This window comes from Trichosurus vulpecula, chromosome 1 (genome assembly GCF_011100635.1).
Source record: "Trichosurus vulpecula isolate mTriVul1 chromosome 1, mTriVul1.pri, whole genome shotgun sequence".
Lineage (NCBI taxonomy): Eukaryota > Metazoa > Chordata > Mammalia > Diprotodontia > Phalangeridae > Trichosurus > Trichosurus vulpecula.
Genome location: NC_050573.1, coordinates 106,863,682 through 106,882,512, shown reverse-complemented (window position 1 = coordinate 106,882,512; position 18,831 = coordinate 106,863,682). Strand labels below are relative to the sequence as shown.

General features: G+C 38.1%; 1 protein-coding gene across 1 annotated transcript in view; it reads right to left on the bottom strand.

The window, feature by feature from the left end:
• The window catches only part of ASAP1 (ArfGAP with SH3 domain, ankyrin repeat and PH domain 1), a 478,196-nt gene that overhangs the window by 61,102 nt on the left and 398,263 nt on the right, over positions 1 to 18,831 (bottom strand). The window contains exons 15-16 of the mRNA XM_036755612.1: positions 10,277 to 10,364; positions 5,144 to 5,192 (exon numbers count right to left, since the gene is read on the bottom strand). Coding sequence (XP_036611507.1) covers positions 5,144 to 5,192; positions 10,277 to 10,364 — 137 coding nt within the window. The remainder of the gene's footprint in view (positions 1 to 5,143; positions 5,193 to 10,276; positions 10,365 to 18,831) is intronic.

Below are 18,831 nucleotides of genomic sequence, written 5' to 3'. Positions count from 1 at the left end.
CACACCCGTAAGTCTAGTGGAAATATAAGTATCAAAAAGCCCCTATGGGAAAAGGGCCAGAGTCTCCTATTGCATCTGGGGCCATCTCCAGTCATCCTGGTGAGTATCAGTTCACTGGACCCAGGTGGCTCTGGAGGAGAAAATGAGGCTGGTGACCTTGCACAGTCCTCCCTCAAATCAAAGTCAAGCGCAAGTCATGTCACCATTTCCCTGATGTCATGGTCGTCTTTGAAAACGAAAGACAAACACAACAATGACAATGAGAAAAGTAAGAATGAATAATTTTTTTTTCCTTTGACTGTAGCTAGTACAGAATTCCTGGTCAAAGAGAGAAATCTGAGGCCAAATGTAATTCAATTTAACAAACATTTGTGGGCTAAGCACTATTAGGGGTCTGGGACACCAAGGTAAAAAAAAAATTTATAGTCTCTGCTGTCAAGGGGCTTCCATTTCCTGGAATGAAACCATAACAACCTCAGCTTGTTCACTGAGCAGATGTTGATCATAGGGCTACCATGAATCTAGCACTATTCAAGGTCTAGAGTGGTGGTGGTGGTGGTGGGGTGGTTTCAAAAGACTCACTGGATTGGACTGGAAGGAATTAAGGGAGTCATCCATCTATTCCAACTTCCCATTCACTATGAGAATCCCTCCTACTTACCACCTGTGGGGTCTTGAACTCATCACTTTACTTTCTGGGCTTTGGTTTCCAAGCACAAAAAGGAGGCGGTCAGATGGAGGTCACATTTAACTCACCAACTCTCAAGTCATATAATCCTTTACTGGCAACATTCTATCATCTAGCCTCTGTTAGAAGGTTTCCAGTGATGGAGAGCTCACCATCTAAAATATGACCCTGTTCCCCAAGTGCTTATAATGTTGTTGAGAAGACAGGAAATGTCCACATGATGCCCTTAGGTAACAAGGCAAGGAAGGACATTATTATTTGTTGAAATGCACTACCACTGACAATAGTAAGTAGGAACATAGCAGGATGTTTTAATAAATGCTTGCTGACTTGATTTCAAGAATTCAGAGAAGGATGGGATGGTCTGGGAAGGGAACCTAGACATCATGTTTTTTCACTCCTTCTCCCTTGCCTGGAACAAATGAAATTCTGAAAGTTTTTTTTCTAAATATATCTCACTTCCTTTTAAAACATTATAAACTTGATAATGAAGCATCAACGTAACCATTTAAATTTGCTTTGGAATTATTTATACTTAAATACAATCATTTCAAGGCATATGATATTACAACTTTTTTTAAAAAAAACATTCCTATTAAATATCTATTACTTGCAAGGGAATTTAGAGATTATGTAATCTCTTTTGTCCATTTTTAGATGAAGAAACTAAAGACCAGAAAAGTAAAGTCAAGGTCACATAAGTAATACCCAGCTGAGCTAAGATTTGAACCTGAGTCTGCGAATATAGTGTTCACTTCACTATACCATTTTTGACAGCAAAATCTACTGAATGAAAGAATATATGAATGAAAAGGGCAGGAGGAAGGGAGGGTACTGTGGGAAAGGCAGGCACACAGGAGGTTCTGGAACGTTTTGCACCCACTCAGCTGTAGGGGAGGAAAAAGAAGTCTGTTGCTTCCCCCCACTCCCAACTCCAAAGCACCAGAGGTATGTGGGAAGCTATGGGAGATATTAATAGGGGTGAAACAAAATAAGGCCCAGGAAACAAAAGGAAGCAAAACTTAAAATTCATTAACTCTTTGAATGATAGATAATTAAACAGAAAAAAAGTACAAGAGACCTAGAACAGTTTCTCTTTAGAAAACCAAGAATTGTGTTTTAGAAATTTCAAGGAGAAATTTCAAACAAAGACAATGGACAGACAGAATGAAAAGAGAAGATAATCTTCTCTAGGGTCCAGCACAGTGTTTAATAAATGATTGATTCTCAGGAAAAAGAAAAGAAATGGAGGAGTCAAGTATGAACAGGGATAGCAAAAATGCAAAGATCTGTTCACTAGGTCCAGTCTCAGCACTTCAGATTTTGAAGGGATTCAGAGTCCAACCGGTACCTGAACATGAAAGAATGCCCTCAGCAGGATACCATCAAAATGGTCTTCCAGACTCTGCATGAGAACCACGAATGACAGGGAACCTTTTATGCCCTGAAGCAGACCATTCTACTTCTGAATAGCTCTCACTGATATATTTAGCCTCGATTTGCCCCTGTAACTTCAACCTTTCACTCTCAGTTCTATTCTCCAGAGCCAAGCAGAACAATTCTAATCACTCTTTACATAACAGATTTTGTATAAATAGTAAAGTCCATCTTTAGAAACATTCATATCTATTTTATGGGGAAATTCCTGCTATAAACAGAAAAACCCCCAAACTGCAGATATGGTCTCACCTGCAACATTTTATGTTGTTGTCTATCACTGGGCAAATTTCATTGTGCCTCTCACCTCTCTCCATCAACCAATCCACAAGTATTTATTAAGCATCTACCATGTGCCAAGCACTGTACTAGGCACAAGTCCAAAGGATAAAATAATCTCTACTCCAAAGGAGCATGCTTTTAAATGGGGGAGACTGCAAGTACATATATAAATATATGAAACACAAAAATGAAGTGAATAAATCCAAATGTATAAAGAGTTTGGGAGGGAGGTCATTAGTTGGGGAGATCCGTAAAGGTTTCATGGGCACCTATGAATCTATGGAGAGAAAAAGGTCACATGACCTGAGTAATCCCAAGTCAGGAAATGGTTTTTCTTTAGTGTTCCTAAGAACTAAAAATTTTAAAGTATAGATTGTATGTGGTGCCATGAGCTTTTTGTTTTGTTTTGTTTACTTAGTTCCTAGGTTTAGCCCAAATCCCTTCTTTTCTCACTCCCAAGTAATACACAATATGGGAAGACTTGGGGGAAAACTAGCCAAGTGAGAACCTTTAGAAAGGTTCTTTTATTAATTGTTATGTTGTATCCATCAACAAGCATTTATTAATTGCTTACCATGTACCAGGCATTGTCCTAGGTGCTGGGGATACAAAGAAAGGCAAAAACCATTTCGTGCCCTCAAGGAATTCACATTCTAATGAGAAAGACAGTATGTAAATAATTAGGTGTATATAAGACATACAGAACAGATGGAAAGCAACGTCAGAATGGAAGGCACGAGAAGCTGGCAGGACTGGGCAAGGCCTCCTGAGGAAGGTGAGGCTTGAATTCTATCTTACTGGAAGTCAGGGGAACTAAGAGGAGGAAGTAAAGAGGGAGATAATTCCAGGCCTGGAAGACAGCCAGTGCAAAGGCATGCAGAGGGGACATGAAGGTCTTGTTTGAAGAGCCACAAATAGACCAGTGTGAAGAAAGCGTGATTCAGACTGGAATGGTAGGAAGAGGGCAATCTATGAAGAAGTATCATAGTTCAGGGCCTTGTTTGTATGTACAGGGTGCTCATAAAGTCTGGACACATAGACAAAAATGCATATTTTCAAGAAATGAAATGAATGAAATTTTCAACATTTTATTTAATTGGAATATTAACAAATAACATCTTTAATATGATTTCCATTATTTGTGATGCAAAAGTTGATGCGCTTTGCAAGATCCACATGAACTCGAAGCAATAACTCAACTCCACATTGAGGTCAATTTTAGCACATTCACTCTTGGAATATGAATATGAAATTATATGATGTTATTTGAAATTGAAGATGTTATTTGTTAATATTCCAATTAAATAAAGTGTTGTTGAATATTTCAATCATTTCATTTCTTGAAAATATGCATTTTTGCCTATGTGTCCAGACTTTAGGAACACTATATTTATTTTGGTCTCGTCCCTGTTTTTTTCCCTCTGACTTTAAAATTTGCACTCTTGAAACACTCTTTATCAGTATTACAGTGTATACATGTACCCTATACATTCAGCATCAGTGATAACATATAAGCTTGGTTTTTAAAAGTATATTTTTGTCCACGTTTTTAACATAAACACTAGAGTACTTACGTTCCCTAAACGCTACTCTGCTTAAAATAAATTAAAAACCCTAAAACCTTTACCTTGTTTTTAAATCTTAAGCTAAATTTACTGCAATATAAATATATCTATATGTATATACACATATGTTTTTCACATATACATACATACACGTATGTGTGCCTATCTATATTTATCTGTATCTATACAAGTATGTGTAAAAGACAACATATAACTATTCTTTTTTTTCTTAACCAATTGCGGCTAGGGTGTTTGGACTTTGTAAGGGCCTTAAAAAAGGGGAAAAAATAGTTTACAAGTAAAATGAGGTGTTGAACTAGATAATTTTTAAGATCTCCTTAAGCTCTGATATTCTATAAATGGTAGCCATGGACTTAAAATGATGAACAACTCTTATGGACTATAGGCCTTGATCTCTTTAGGGAAATGATGAATAGACTTTAAATTCCTTAAAGTAAAATCATGTCTTCTGTATCCTCTGCGTGCCTAGAATGGTGTTGGGTATATAAGAAGCACTCAATAGTTGTTGACTGGAACAAAACAAACACGAGCCAAACCAAACACAAAACCACAAAATTCATCTCATGGTGAATGATATATGGGAAAGCACTCAGCACTTTAGAGGAAATGTAGAACACAAGCTCTAATAGAATGGAAGCTCCTTTGAGAAAGGGGACTATTTGCTTGTCTGTCTTAATATCCCTAGAGCCTAACAAAGAAACAGGAGTTTAAGTGTTTTTGGAATTGAAAAGTCTTCTCTGAATTCATGGTACTTTGTTATTAATTAATTCACAGTTGCCTGAATTTCTCCTACTCTTCCTGATTTCTATACGTTTGTTGACCCTTTCTCTTAATCCTACTGAAATCCTAGCCATTCTTCAAGGCCCAACCCAGGAGGCACCAACTCCAGGAAGTCCTATCTTCTCTTTTCCATTTCCACCCCACAAGTTAGCAATCATCTCTCTCTTCCTCAGAACTTTCAATGTCACTGTGTACTTAGTATATTCTATCTCATCTCCCCTACAACTATAAACTCCAGGAGGGCAGGGAATGAACCTTGGTATCTTCCAGTTCTCCGCACAGGACCTTGCCCAGAGGAGATACTCAGTACCTGTTTGCTTTCTTTAATTTGCTCAAGTGCATCAAATTATTGTTAAAAAAAAATACTCACGCTACATAATCTTGTTCATCTTCTGCTTGAAAGTGATAAGTTCTATTATCTAAAAGCAAAAAAAATGGGAAAAACATTGAAAAACTGTAAAGTAGAGAACCCTTCATTGTAGATCATATTCTAAAAGACACCCAATAATAAGCTACCATTTTAGGTACTGGATTCATTCTGTCTTAGTTTGATGGTGTTCTGAATGATAAAAATTCTACTTAGTTATCTGTCCATACTTATCCTCTGAAGCATAAAATCCAAACAAATGCCACCTAATAATTTAACATACTTCCAAAGAGATTTTGGTGACAGAATAAAGAATGCCTTCCTGTCAATTCTTTTCCTCTTTCCCTTTCAATCTTCTTTTAAGTGTGCATTTCCTTTCCTTTAAAAACAAAATTCCCTTTTCTAAGAAATCATTGATCCCACAGCCCTTTGCTCATCCTGGAGATTAAATTCTCAGAAGAGCTGTAACATGTAGGCAGACCTATTCTGCCTCAGAGAAGCCAAAGGAAGCTGCAGCTGCTGTCTGGTGAAATAAGGCTGCTTTGAGGAAGGCTTAAGCCCTTTCCCAAAGAGTCATTTTAAATCAGTTAAAGGAGGAGGCTGAAGGCTAAAGGTGTAAGCAGGCTTGCCAAGAGCTGCAGAGGCAGCCTCTTTTGAAATGTTTCAATGGTACCAAGCAATTCCCTGTAGTTCAGAATTTGCTGTCCTTCTTAATACACTCCTAAATCTAGAAGGTGGGTATGGTGTGGTCTACTATAGTTATGCCACAATTTAAGGAATAAACTTTTAATAGTACCAGTGATCAATTAATTCCCTGGTCATACGAAACACAGAGGAAACATCATATAGTGCAGTAGATCTTAGACTTGAAGTCAGGGTTCACATCTGCCTCAGACTGGGCAAGTAATTACTCTGGGCAAGTAATTTACGTCTCTGTGCCTTAGCTTCTTCATCTGTAAAATGGGGGGGGGCAGGGATGGTGATGGAGAGAACACCTGGATTTTTGGTTTCTAAGGTCCCCCTTCCAGTTCTGCTCTCTGTGATCCTGTGATCCTTGGACAAGCCACATTACCTTGTAGAATCCCAGTCAACTGTCTAAGACATGAATTAGCAGAAGGGTAGCTGATCTGCATTGGTACAAGAAGCTTTCTTGGTTGAAGTTTTTAATACCAATGAAATCATAGGTCCAGACCAAAAACAAAACAAAACAAAAAAAAAAAACAACCAAAACCAAAAAAAGCCCTTCAAGTCCAGTAAAAAGTGACATAGGAAAAGTACTGTAGAATTTAGAAATGGAAGAAACTTCAGAGATTGTTTAGCGTAAGTTGCTCATTTTACAAAAGATAAAATGTAGACTCAGAAAGCAAGTAACCTGTCACCATGTTCACAAAGGTAGCAAGGGGCAAAGCTGGAATTCATGCCTAGCTTCCCTCACTTCCAATCCAGGTCTTCTTCCACTATAAATTCTTAGTGAAAAGATGAACCAATCTCACTTTTAATCCAAATGTTTAGGTCAAAACTTTGACATCATCAATTTATATAATAGTAATAAAACCATTTCTAAAGGGCAGGAAAACTTTTTTTTTTTGGTGATTCTCTGCAGTGAAAAAGTTATTGACCATGGTTCTACTTCCCTGAGTTCTAAGTCAATTCTGAAATAGCAAGAATGTTTAAGTTAAATTGCTACACGCCTATGGATAATCTCCAGTCAGCTAGCGACCTATTCTTTGCAAAAGGAATCATTGTGGGATAGGTTCAAACACACTGGATTTTGAGAGGGTGGACTTATGTTTGAATTCCTGATCTGTACTAAAAATCTTTGTAAGTTTTTGAAATACTCTGAGCCTCAGCAAAATGTGGGAACTGGATTACATTAGCTGGTGTCAAACAGGCAGCCCATAGCATTCCAGAGTGTGTCTGAACCAGATTAAAATGTAAATGATAAATATTTAACAAAACAAATAAAAATACAGTAGAACACAGATAGTGTTAATATGTGGTTTTCTAAGTCAATATGCACCTACAGTGAGTGATCCTTACAGTACCATTAATGGCTGTTTGTGTTTGATACCACTGGATTAGATGACTTCTAAGTTTACTACATGTTCTAATTCCTATGATTCTATGAACACTATGGAATTTGTTGCCTTTGTTAATTAATTACAGGATTAAACTTATAAATAGGCAGCAATCTAGACAGAAAGGAAAAAAAAAACCTAGCAAACTGATTAGGCTGACTCTCTTTTCATTTTCAGTGAAAATGTTTTGAACCTTTTCAACGAACTCCCCTTAATAGGGGCAGCTAGGTGGCACAGTGATTAGAATGCTGGACTTGAATTCAAATCCCTCCCCAGACATTTAAACGCTGTGTGGCACTACGCATAATCTCTCTCATCTTTAGTTTCCTCATCTGTAAAATAGATATAATTAATAGCACCTACTTCATAGAACTGTTTTAAGGATCAAATGAGATAAGGTATATAAAATATTTTGCAAATCTTAAAGTGCTCCACAGATACAAGTTAGTATTATTATTAATTATGATCAGATTAGGATGGCATTTTCTCTTGCTACAAGAGAAAACCAGGAAATGTATAGGAGTGATGGTTTGTAAACTATGGAATAGGTGATATGGAATCTCCTTTTCCAAAGGACTGTGACAACTGGATCTGATCTTATCTGTTTGGACTGTGTCTGGTACAGTGTTACCTAGAGGGAAGAATATGCACTATACATAGGTTTCCCTCAAGATCACGGCATGTCAGAGCTGAAAGAGACCTTCAAACCTAGAATGTTTTAAAAGGGGCAAGGGAACAAGTATTTGTTAAGCACCTACTATGTGCCAGGCACTGTTAGAAGTGCTTTAAAAATATTATCTCCTTTTTTTCCCCTCACAATAACTCTCTGAGTTCAGTTTCATTTTGCGGTTGAGTAAATTGAGGCAGCAAGAGGTTAAATAACTAGCCCAGGAACACAGAACTGGTAAGTGTCTGAAGCAAGATTTGAAGTCAGGTTTTCCTGACTTCAGGCTCTGTTGTTATCTGGTCGTTCAGTCATGTCTGACTCTTTGTGACCCCTATCCTTCACTACCTCTTGAAGTCTGTCCAAGTTCATGCTTGTGGTTTCCATGACACTATCTATTCATCTCATCCTCTGCAGTCCCCTTTTTCTTTTGCCTTCGACCTTTCCCAACATCAAGGTCTTTTCCAGTGACTCCCGTCTTCTCATTATATGGCCAAAGCCAAAGTATTTAAGCTTCAGCTTCAGTATTTGACCTTCCAGTGAAAAGCCTGAAGTAAGTGTTGACTGGTTTGATCTCCCTGCTATCCAAGGGGCTCTCAAAAGTCTTCTCGAACATCACAATTCCAAAGCATCGATTTTGTGGTGCTCAGCTTTTCTCATAGTCCAGCTCTTACAGCCATATATTGCTGCTGGAAAAAATCATAGCTTTAAGTATATGAACCTTTGTCGGCAAGGTGATATCTCCGCATTTTAGTGTGCTGTCCAGATTTGTCATACCTTTCCTTCCAAGGAGCAAGCACCTTTTAATTTCATGGCTGCACTCACCGTCTGCAGTGATCTTGAGCCCAAGAATATGAAATCTGACATTGCTTCCATTTCTTCTCCCTCTATTTGCCAGGAAGTGATGGGACTAGTTGTTGCTGAGATCTTAGTTTTTGTTGCTAAGCTCCAAGCCAGGTTTTACACTCTCCTCTTCTACCCTCATTAAGATGCTTCTTAAATCCTCTTCACTTTCTGTCATTGGAGTAGTATCAACTGCATATCTGAGATTGTTTATATTTCTCCTGGCAACCTCTAGGCCTCGTACTCTATATATTGCACCATCTACTTAGAATATTAGAAATGGAAGGAACCTTATAATGTAGAATGCTGGAACCTCAAACTATAGAATGTTGGCACTGGAAGGGACCATAGAACAAAGGATGCTTGAGATGACAAGGACTTTTGAGTTCAATTAGTCCAGCCTCTTCATTTGAGGAATTAAGGAAGGAATCGAGGCTGTGATTGACTCAAGATTACATACTAAGATGGCGGCACAGCTAGTACTGAAAAGCAGGTCTCCTGGCTTGCAAGTCAGTGTTCTTTCCACTAAACATGGGGACTCTTTTTTTTCTCTTTATTTTCACATTAGTCATGTTATAAAGAATGGGAGAAACCACAAGAAATAAGAAACAAACAAACAAAAAAGCTTAGATGGGCGTTCAGACTCCATAGTTCTGTTTCTGGATGTGGATAGCATTTTCTATCATGAGTCTTTTGGAGTTGTCATAGGTTCTTGCATTGCTGAGAAGAGCTAAGTCTATCACAGTTAGCCATCACACAATGTGGCTGTTACTGTGTAAAATGTTCTTCTGGTTCTGCTCACTTCACTCAGCATCAGTTCATGTAAGTCCTTTCCATAAACCTGGGATTCTTAACTCTTTTTTTTTTGTCCCATGGAACTCTTTAATAGTCTGCTGAAGCCTATGGACCCCTTGTCTCAGAATAATGTCTCAAAATGTAAAAAACACATAGGATTAAGAGGAGAATGTATTACATTGAAATATATGCATCAAAATTAAAAAAAAATGTTCATGGACTCCAGGTTAAGAAATTCTGCTCTTATCATAATACTCCTTAACTCTGCTCATATGATTCTATGATTCTGGAACTTTGGTTACAACAGATGCAAAGATACCCAAGAAATACTGTGGTTTCTTTTCTTTTCTAATTTTAAAGCACTATCCTATGGTGACTTTAACTCTTTTTGATATTCTCCCACACTTAGCATAGAGCCTGGCACATAGTAGGCACTTAATGCATGTTTGTTGACTGATTGGTTTCACACTACATCTGGATTCTATTCTATTGCTTGAGTCCTCTCCAGTGTTTGTGGCTGCCACTTATGTTAGTGAAAGTCATGCATGCTCACCAGCAGATGACATAATGTATGAGTTATGATAAGAGGTCTAAATGGTCTCCATGGAGGTTTATGAATTGGAACTCAAATGCATCACTGAAGCGAAAACTTTAAGGAAAGTTGGTTAGTAAAAGCAGTTGCTGAAAAATCTGAACATGTGGATATATAGAGCCCCAGAAATAACAATTACCGAGTCAGAGGAAAAAATTACATACGTGATATCAGGTCAAAAGACTTCTTATCTTCAGCATTGGGTTTCACCTGGCAAGTTAGTAGGTTCAGTTTAGCTGGTTGCCTGTTGGACTAGAAAAAAAGGAAGATGTTTTTCTCAAGGACCTCAAATATGTCTCAAGAAACAGTGCTTATGGTCAGTCTATATCTATCTATCTGTCTGTCTATCTGTCTAACAAGGTAGTGGGGAGTAGAAGGAACCTAGGCATCACTGTTGATATATACTCTGTATCCGATTCATTTTGGGAAAGCCACTTATTCTCTGAGCTTGCTTCCTCATGAATGATGATTTGGGTAAGTCTTGTCATTTAGCCTACACAAATTTTTTAGGTAATTAAATGCCTCAATGAATTCCCTATAAGCGTATGTAATTAATTTTGTGATAGAGCAGAATGGCAATGGGAATAATTCACATCTGCTTTGAATTAAATTTCATCAAATTTAGTTTTCATATTTAAGACATTTAAATTTTTATGACTCAAGAAAATCTTGGTGAAAAGCATGAAGATGACAAAATTTGGTACTTCAACACAATATTCAACCCTATTAATCACAATAATTAACAAATACTTAACCCTTTGTGTTAGTCCTTGTTAATCATTAATTCAATTTGGATGTGAAATTCAAAATTATTTCAGAGAAAGCACAATGCAACAATGACTAGGCTGAAGTCACTGTTTATTGAATCCCTGAATCTGTATCTCTGAATTACTATAGAAAGAGGAAAAAAAACAGTAGGAAAAACTTAGAGTAGGAAAGATGCTATTTTGTAAGTAGGCATTTATTTCTTTGAAAAAAAAAACATGTAATAAATACACTGATGTTTAGCTGTTTAAAATAAGGAACTGTATTTTTGATAATGTAAAATGTTCAAGTTACATTGAAATCTTTTAACTCATGATTTATACCTCACTTCTTAGAGGAGAGGCATAGCTTTGGCCCACTTCGGCTACCCAACAGCAGCACTGTACATAGAGAAGAACCTGTGCATAAACTGTGTACATACATGGGGAAATCTTTTAATTCTGTCTCTCAACAAGATGTTTGGAAAAAAACAACCAAAACCTTTCAAAAAGCAGAACCTGTAATTCAGTCCTTCTGACCAACAGGTGGCATCAGTGCATGACAGCCACCTAGTTCACCGTGAAAAACATAAAAACACTGAGTTGGAGATCAGCACATTTTGCACATTTTCTACGATCGATGATATAACTCATTAAAACTATTTATTAACCCAGAAAAACTTAAAACTAACCATCAAAACACTTCCTACTGCAGTAAAAAGAATGCTGTGTGAGAGGAGCCAGAGGACCTGGGTTAAAATTCTGGGAAAACTACTTTTGTGAATCCTGGCAAACCACTTAATTGTTCTGAGTCTCAGTTTCCCCAAGTGTAAAATGGTGATTGGACAAAATGACCTCTAAGCTCACTTCTAACTCTAAATCATTGATTCTAAATGCCGAGGTACATTTAAGTATGTATCTTTTTCATTCACTTAAAAAATTTCCTTTGTAAATTCATTCAATCTTGATTTAGAGAAGCAGAAGTCCCCTTTGGAAGTTTTATGCTTAATCTTTAGACTTGTTCAATGTCAAAGAACCCCAGGAGGTTTCTTTCTTAGGAGCCAACTTTTCCTATTCTTTTTTGTCTGCTCCAAATGGTCTATTCATATTATCTGGGGCATCTTGGCTAATCAGGGGAAGTATTTAATTTTCTTTTTCAACCTTTTGGCTGCCTGAACTCCTACACCCCAGAAGAGAGAGGGAAAAAGAAAGCAAATCTCATCCCTGAAAGCAAAGTACTGGCCCTTCCAATCTGACCACTCTTCTCTCTGACTTTTCCAATGTATTTTCTTGTATTCATTCCTCTTTCATCCTCTCTTCCAAAGTCCTGTAAAAATCTTCCACCTCTAAGACACTAGATTTCCTGTGCAGAAAAAGATCAGCATGGCCCAGGGGCTGTCTGTAGCTGAGGGTTTTGAAGAGGAATGCAGGGCTAGCATCTCTCTAGCTATAATATGAACATATATTCACAATGCTGAATGAGTCAAAATTCATATGAATATGAGCCTTTCTGTACCAGCTCAAATTCATTGGTTCACTTAATTTCTTGATCTTGCTTGATCTTGGACTGTGTTTCCTCATTTTTCTTTTGGGTCTAGTTGCTGTCATGTAGTCAACCTGTTTTTCCAGATTCTGGAATGCTCTTGACTCTTGGTTTTTATTGTTGTTATTGTTTAAATATCTTATGATAACTGACCCTTTTGTTCCCAACAACCTACCCACTTATTAACTGAAATTACCTTGAAATCTGCCCATACCAGGAAAGTTGGCTGGTATCATTACCTGCTCTACAAAGGTCTACTGGCTGTCGCACCAGGCTGGTTTTCACCAAGCACTATACTAGTTCACTTTATCCAGGAGTTACTGGCTTAATTTGCACAGAACAGCACATTTTTTTTAAAAAAATTAATTTATTTTTAGTTTTCAACATTTACTTCCATAAGATTCTGAGTTCTGAATTTTCTCCTCCCCAGTTCCCTTCCCTCCCCCAAGATGGCATGCAATCTGATAGAGGCTCTACATATATATCCATATTAAACATTTTCACATTAGTCATGCTGTAAAGAAGAATTAGAACTAATGGGAGGAGAGCCAAGATGGTGGCTGGAAAGTAGGGACTTGTGTGAGCTCCCCGCCAGGTCCCTCCAAAAATGTATTAAAAAATGGCTGTGAACAAATTCTAGAACTACAGAACCCACAAAATAGCAGAGGGAAGCAGGGATCCAGCCCAGGACAGCCTGGATGGTCACTGGATGAGTTCTATCGCGCTCGGAGCTGGGAGTGGAGTGGAGCAGAGCCCAGTGTGGGTGGCAGCAGGACCAACCAGACCGAGAGCCAGGCAGGAGCAGGCCCTAGCACCCTGAATCAGTGAGCTGTGGCAGTTACCAGACTTCTCAACCCACAAACACCAAAGACAACAGAGAAGGTTAATGGGAAAAGCTGCAGGGACAGAGTGAAAAGAATTCTCGGTTTGGCCACTGCCCCAGGCAGTTGGGGTGGTACAGCTGCAGTTGCTTCTGGCCCCAGGCCAGCCTGGTGGGAGGAATTAAGTGGCGGATCAGAGCAGGAGTGCACAGCCTGCTTAATATTTGGTTCGGGTTGGCAGTTCTTGGGGAAGGAGGATTGCTGGTGTGGCAGAGCTGGCTGTATAGAAATAGCTCTGAAATCAATGGCGCATCCCCTCAAGCTTGGAACAAAGTACTCTTTACTCTACAAGCAGTCATACCCTGACAAAAAACTCAAGGGTCAAGTTAGTTGGCTGGGAATATGGCCAGACAGCGAAAACGCATTCAGATTCAGTGTCAGACTTTGGAATCTTTCTTTGGGGACAAAGAAGACCAAAACATACAGCCTAAAGAAGTCAACAAAGTGCAAGAGCCTACACCAAAAGCCTCCAAGAAAAACATGAACTGGTCTCAGACCATGGAAGAGCTCAAAAAGGATTTGGAAAAGCAAGTTAGACAAGTAGAGGAAAAATCGGGAAGAGAAATGAGAAGGATGCGAGAAAACCATGAAAAACAAGTAAATAACTTGCTGAAGGAGACCCAAAAAAATACTGAAAAAAATATTGAAGAAAACAACACCTTAAAAAATAGACTAACTCAAATGGCAAAAGAGCTCCAAAAAGCCAATGAAGAGAAAAGGCAGAATTAGCCAAATGGAAAAGGAGGTCCAAAAGACCACTGAAGAAAATACTATCTTAAAAATTAGATTGGAGCAAGTGGAAGCTAGTGACTTTATGAGAAATTAAGATAATATAAAACAGAACCAAAGGAATGAAAAAATGGAAGACAATGTCAAATATCTCATTGGAAAAACCACTGACCTGGAAAATAGATCCAGGAGAGATAATTTTAAAATTATTGGACTACCTGAAAGCCATGATCAAAAAAAGAGCCTAGATATCATCTTTCAAGAAATTATCAAGGAGAACTGCCCTGATGTTCTAGAGCCAGAGGGTAAAATAGAAACTGAGAGAATCCACAGATCGCTTCCTCAAAAAGATCCCAAAAAGAAAACTCCTAGGAATATTGTCACCAAATTCCAGAGCTCCCAGGTCAAGGAGAAAATACTGCAAGTAGCCAGAAAGAAACAATTTGAGTATTGTGGAAAAACAATCAGGATAACCCAAGACCTGGCAGCTTCTACATTAAGAGATCGAAGGGCTTGGAATGCGATATTCCAGAGGTCAATGGAGCTAGGATTAAAACCAAGAATCACCTACCCAGCAAAACTGAGTATCATGCTCCAAAGCAAAATATGGATTTTCAATAAAATAGAGGACTTTCAAGCTTTCTCAGTGAAAAGACCAGAGCTGAATAGAAAATTTGACTTTCAAACACAAGAATCAAGAGAAGCATGAAAAGGTAAACAAGAAAGAGAAATCCTAAGGGACTTACTAAAGTTAAACTGTTTTGTTTACATTCCTACATGGAAAGATGATGTGTATGATTCATGAGACCTCAGTATCAGAGTAACTGAAAGGAATATGCATATATATATATATATATATATATATGGACAGAGGGCACAGGGTGAGTTGAATATGAAGGGATGATATCTAAAAAAAATCAAATTAAGGGATAAGAGAGGAATACATTGAGAGAGGGAGAAAGGGAGAGATAGAATGGGGTAAATTATCTTGCATAAAAGTGGCAAGAAAAAGCGGTTCTGCAGGAAGGGAAGAGGGGACAGGTGAGGAGGAATGAGTAAATCTTGCTCTCATCGGATTTGAACTGAGGAGGGAATACCATACACACTCAGTTGGGTACCTTACCCCACAGGAAAGAAGGAGGAAGAAGATAAAAGAGGAGGGACAATAGAAGGGAGGGCAGACAGGGGGAGGAGGTAATCAAAAACAAATATTTTCGAAGAGGGACAGGGTCAAGGGAGAATATTCAATAAAGGGGGATAGTTAGGACGGAGCAAAACATAGTCTTTCACAACATGAGTATTGTGGAAGAGTTTTACATAATAATACGCATGTGGCCAATGTTGAATTGCTTACCTTCTTAGGGAGGGTGGGTGGGAAGGGAAGAGGGGAGAGAATTTGGAACTCAAAGTTTCAAAAACAGACGTTCAAAAACAAACAAAAAAAAGTTTTTGCATGCAACTAGGAAATAAGATACACAGGCAATGGGGCATAGAAATTTATCTTGCCCTACAAGAGAAGAAGGGAAAGGGGGATGGGAGGGGAGTGGGGTGACAGAAGGGAGGGTTGACTGGGAAATGGGGCAATCAGAATATACACCATCTTGGAGTGGGCAGGAGGGTAGAAATGGGGAGAAAATTCATAATTCAAACTCTTGTGAAAATCAATGCTGAAAACTAAATATATTAAATAAATTAAATTAAAAATGTAAAAAAAAATTAAAGGATATTAAAAAAAAGAATACCACTATAAAAAAAGAACTAATGGAAGGAAATGTGAGAAAGAAGAAGCTAAACAAAAAAAAAATTAGGACAAATACTCTGCTTTGATCTGCATTCAGATTCCATAGTTCTTTTTCTGGATGTGGATAGCATTTTCCATCATGAGCCTTTTGGGAGCTGTCTTAGGTCCTTGCATTGCTGAGAAGAGATAAGTCTATCAGTTAGTCATCACGCAATGCTGCTGTTACTGTGTACAATATCCTCCTGGTTCTGCTCACTCCACTCAGCATCAGTTCATTAAATCTTTCCAGGTTTTTACGAAATCCACCTGCTCCTCATTTCTTACAGCACAATAGTTGTCCACTGCATTCATATATCGCAACTTGTTCAGCCATTCCCCAAATGATGGGCATTCCTTTGATCTCCAATTCTGTGCCACCACAAAAAGGGCTGCTATAAATATTTTTGTACATATGGGTCCTTTTCCCATTTTTATGATCTCTTTGGGATACAGACCTAGAAGTGGTTATTGCTAGGTCAAATAGCATGCAGTTTTATAGCCCTTTGGGAATAGTTCCAAATTGTTCTCCAGAATGGTTGGATCAGTTCACCACTCCACCAACAATGCATTGGTGTTCCAATTTTTCCATATCTTCTCCAATATTTATCATTTTCCACAATAGCACATTTCTAAAAATCCTGTTGCTACCAGTAATAGTTACAAAGACTGACTTACAGTATCTAGAAAGATTTCTTTTGAGCTATTTTTTTTGGAAGTCTACATATGCATATCACATACAACTAGAAACAATTCTGAGGTGAAAGGCAGATCATATTCTAGAAAACTTGTTGATCACATAAAATTTGTGTTTGTGAAAAAAGAAATAACACATTTACTGGTGTGCTAAGTATACACAATGTGCCTTCAGCGTCTAGCACAATCAGTCATGCCACCTTAGGTGGACCAGCAGGATCAGTGTCCATGAGCCTGGCTACGTGGAGGTGCTGGACCCTTCTATAAAAAAGGGAAGCTACAGCAGTTGCATTTATTCACCCTTCTCAGGGTCTTATACAACTAGGACTCTGAATATGGAGCATCATGGAGCAACAGAATCTCCCAAAGAGTTATCTTGGAGTTTAAGACTGGATGTTGTTAGCTAAATGGAATGAAGGTGATACCTGTCCACCCCACCCCCCACATATATGTGTTCCCAAAGTCCTGGTGCAGTTTTAAGGTATTAATGCTTGATAGGACCTGTATAAGGAAACAATGAAAATAATGCACTCAAATAATACACAGCAGAGATTCATGGTCTCATATGCAATCCTCTTTTCCTTTTTTAATTTGTATAGGTGTTTGTGGATGTTTGTCAAGTTTATAATAATAAAAAGGAAAATTTAAAAAATGATGCATTTAATGTGAGGATAAATGGGATTCTTTATTAATTTTTGGAAAATCTCACAGTATTACTTCATACAGTTTGGACTTCAGGTGAACTTGGACTTTGAATAAAATCACTTTTGGGGGGATAAATGTTCGGGCAACTACTTCTGAAGAATTATAATTTTGGTCCCATATTCATCATGTCCTTAAAATACAATGGTAGTGACCAACTTTCCATATGGATGTTTGAACTGCACTAACATTATAGAGAGTACATACAACCTCTGACTCCTCTAGGCATTAGAGAGCAACATGGTGGAAAGAGAACTGAATGGGGAGTGTCAGGAGATTTCTGGCTCTTCCTGACTAGAACTTTAACTAGCAGTATCACATGAAACAAGTCATGTAATCTCTTTCTCAATTTCCTTATTTGCAAAATGGGGATAATATTGTCTGCCCAATCATTCTTCTGGGGTTGATGGCAACAGGTCAAATGAGAAAACAGATGTGAAAGTACTTGCAATATATAAAGGAGTATATTAATGTAACATAGTCATTTTAAACATTAAAGAAGTGAGCAAATAGTAAGACCCTTCAACAATGATTAAAGCCAGTCTTGCTGTATGGTAACTGAGCAGGGTGTTGTGAATGATGACAACAGAATACCCAAGCAGTATAACACCCATTGAGTAAGATGGCTGCTTCAAAAGGGAAAAGTAGAATACTTTTGGAAAACATACAAAATGTTAAGCCATCCAAAGCAGCTGCACACATTTTAGAAACAGCAGCTTCATCTGTCAGACTGCAAGAAATGGGCTAGTCCTTCAGCAAAAGCTCTGGGCATATTTGGGGTCCGAGAAGCAAAGACCCTAAAAGTATCAGTTGTAGTTAATACACCAAGGTCCAGGTTTTAAGTAAAAGAAGCCAGTGGTCACAGAATGTTCTTTCCCCCAACAACATGCCTGTACATAAATAAGGATAACTTTAATTTCCAACTATGAAACATGATGATACCTGAGACTCTGTCAAAGGCAGGAAGCAATCCTTTCATTCAGTTACTGGTGAGACCACAATTGGGAATACACTATGTCCTGTCTGGGAAGCCACATTTTAATAGCAATGTTGAAAACTGGCAGAGATCAAGATTCTTGGAATCTCAAATTTGGAAAGGACCTTAAAGATGATTAAAGGGATGGAACATAGGAATGTTGAAGATAGATTAAAGGAGTTATTTAGTCTAGAAAAAAAGAGAACTGAGGGGCCACAATAATCAACCCATGGAGAGTTACGAGAACATAGCCAAGCAGCTGTTTTCCATATGAATAGAGCTGTAGAAAATGCCTTCAAATGGCAGTAAGAGATGTTGGTTAGACATAAGAAGGCACTTCCCAACGTTAAGGGCGGTGCCCATTTGGGACAGGCTGTAGCCTTACAGAAGAAGGAACTGAAATATGTAGGACTCAAGATTTTAAATATGTTAAATAATCCAAGTCATGGTTTTGATTTAAATATGTAGAAGGCAGCAGAGGCCCGAGTGGATAACCTTCTCATCTCTTTAAGTTCACCTTCCTCTCCCCCTTGGAGTATGTGAACTTGGAAAAAAATGGAAAAAAAATACAACTTTATTTTTACTAACCTCTAACTGAAATTTAGTATTTCTTTCAATTATGACAAACCAGAGTACAATTAGCAGTACCTCTGACTTCGTCATCAATAGAAA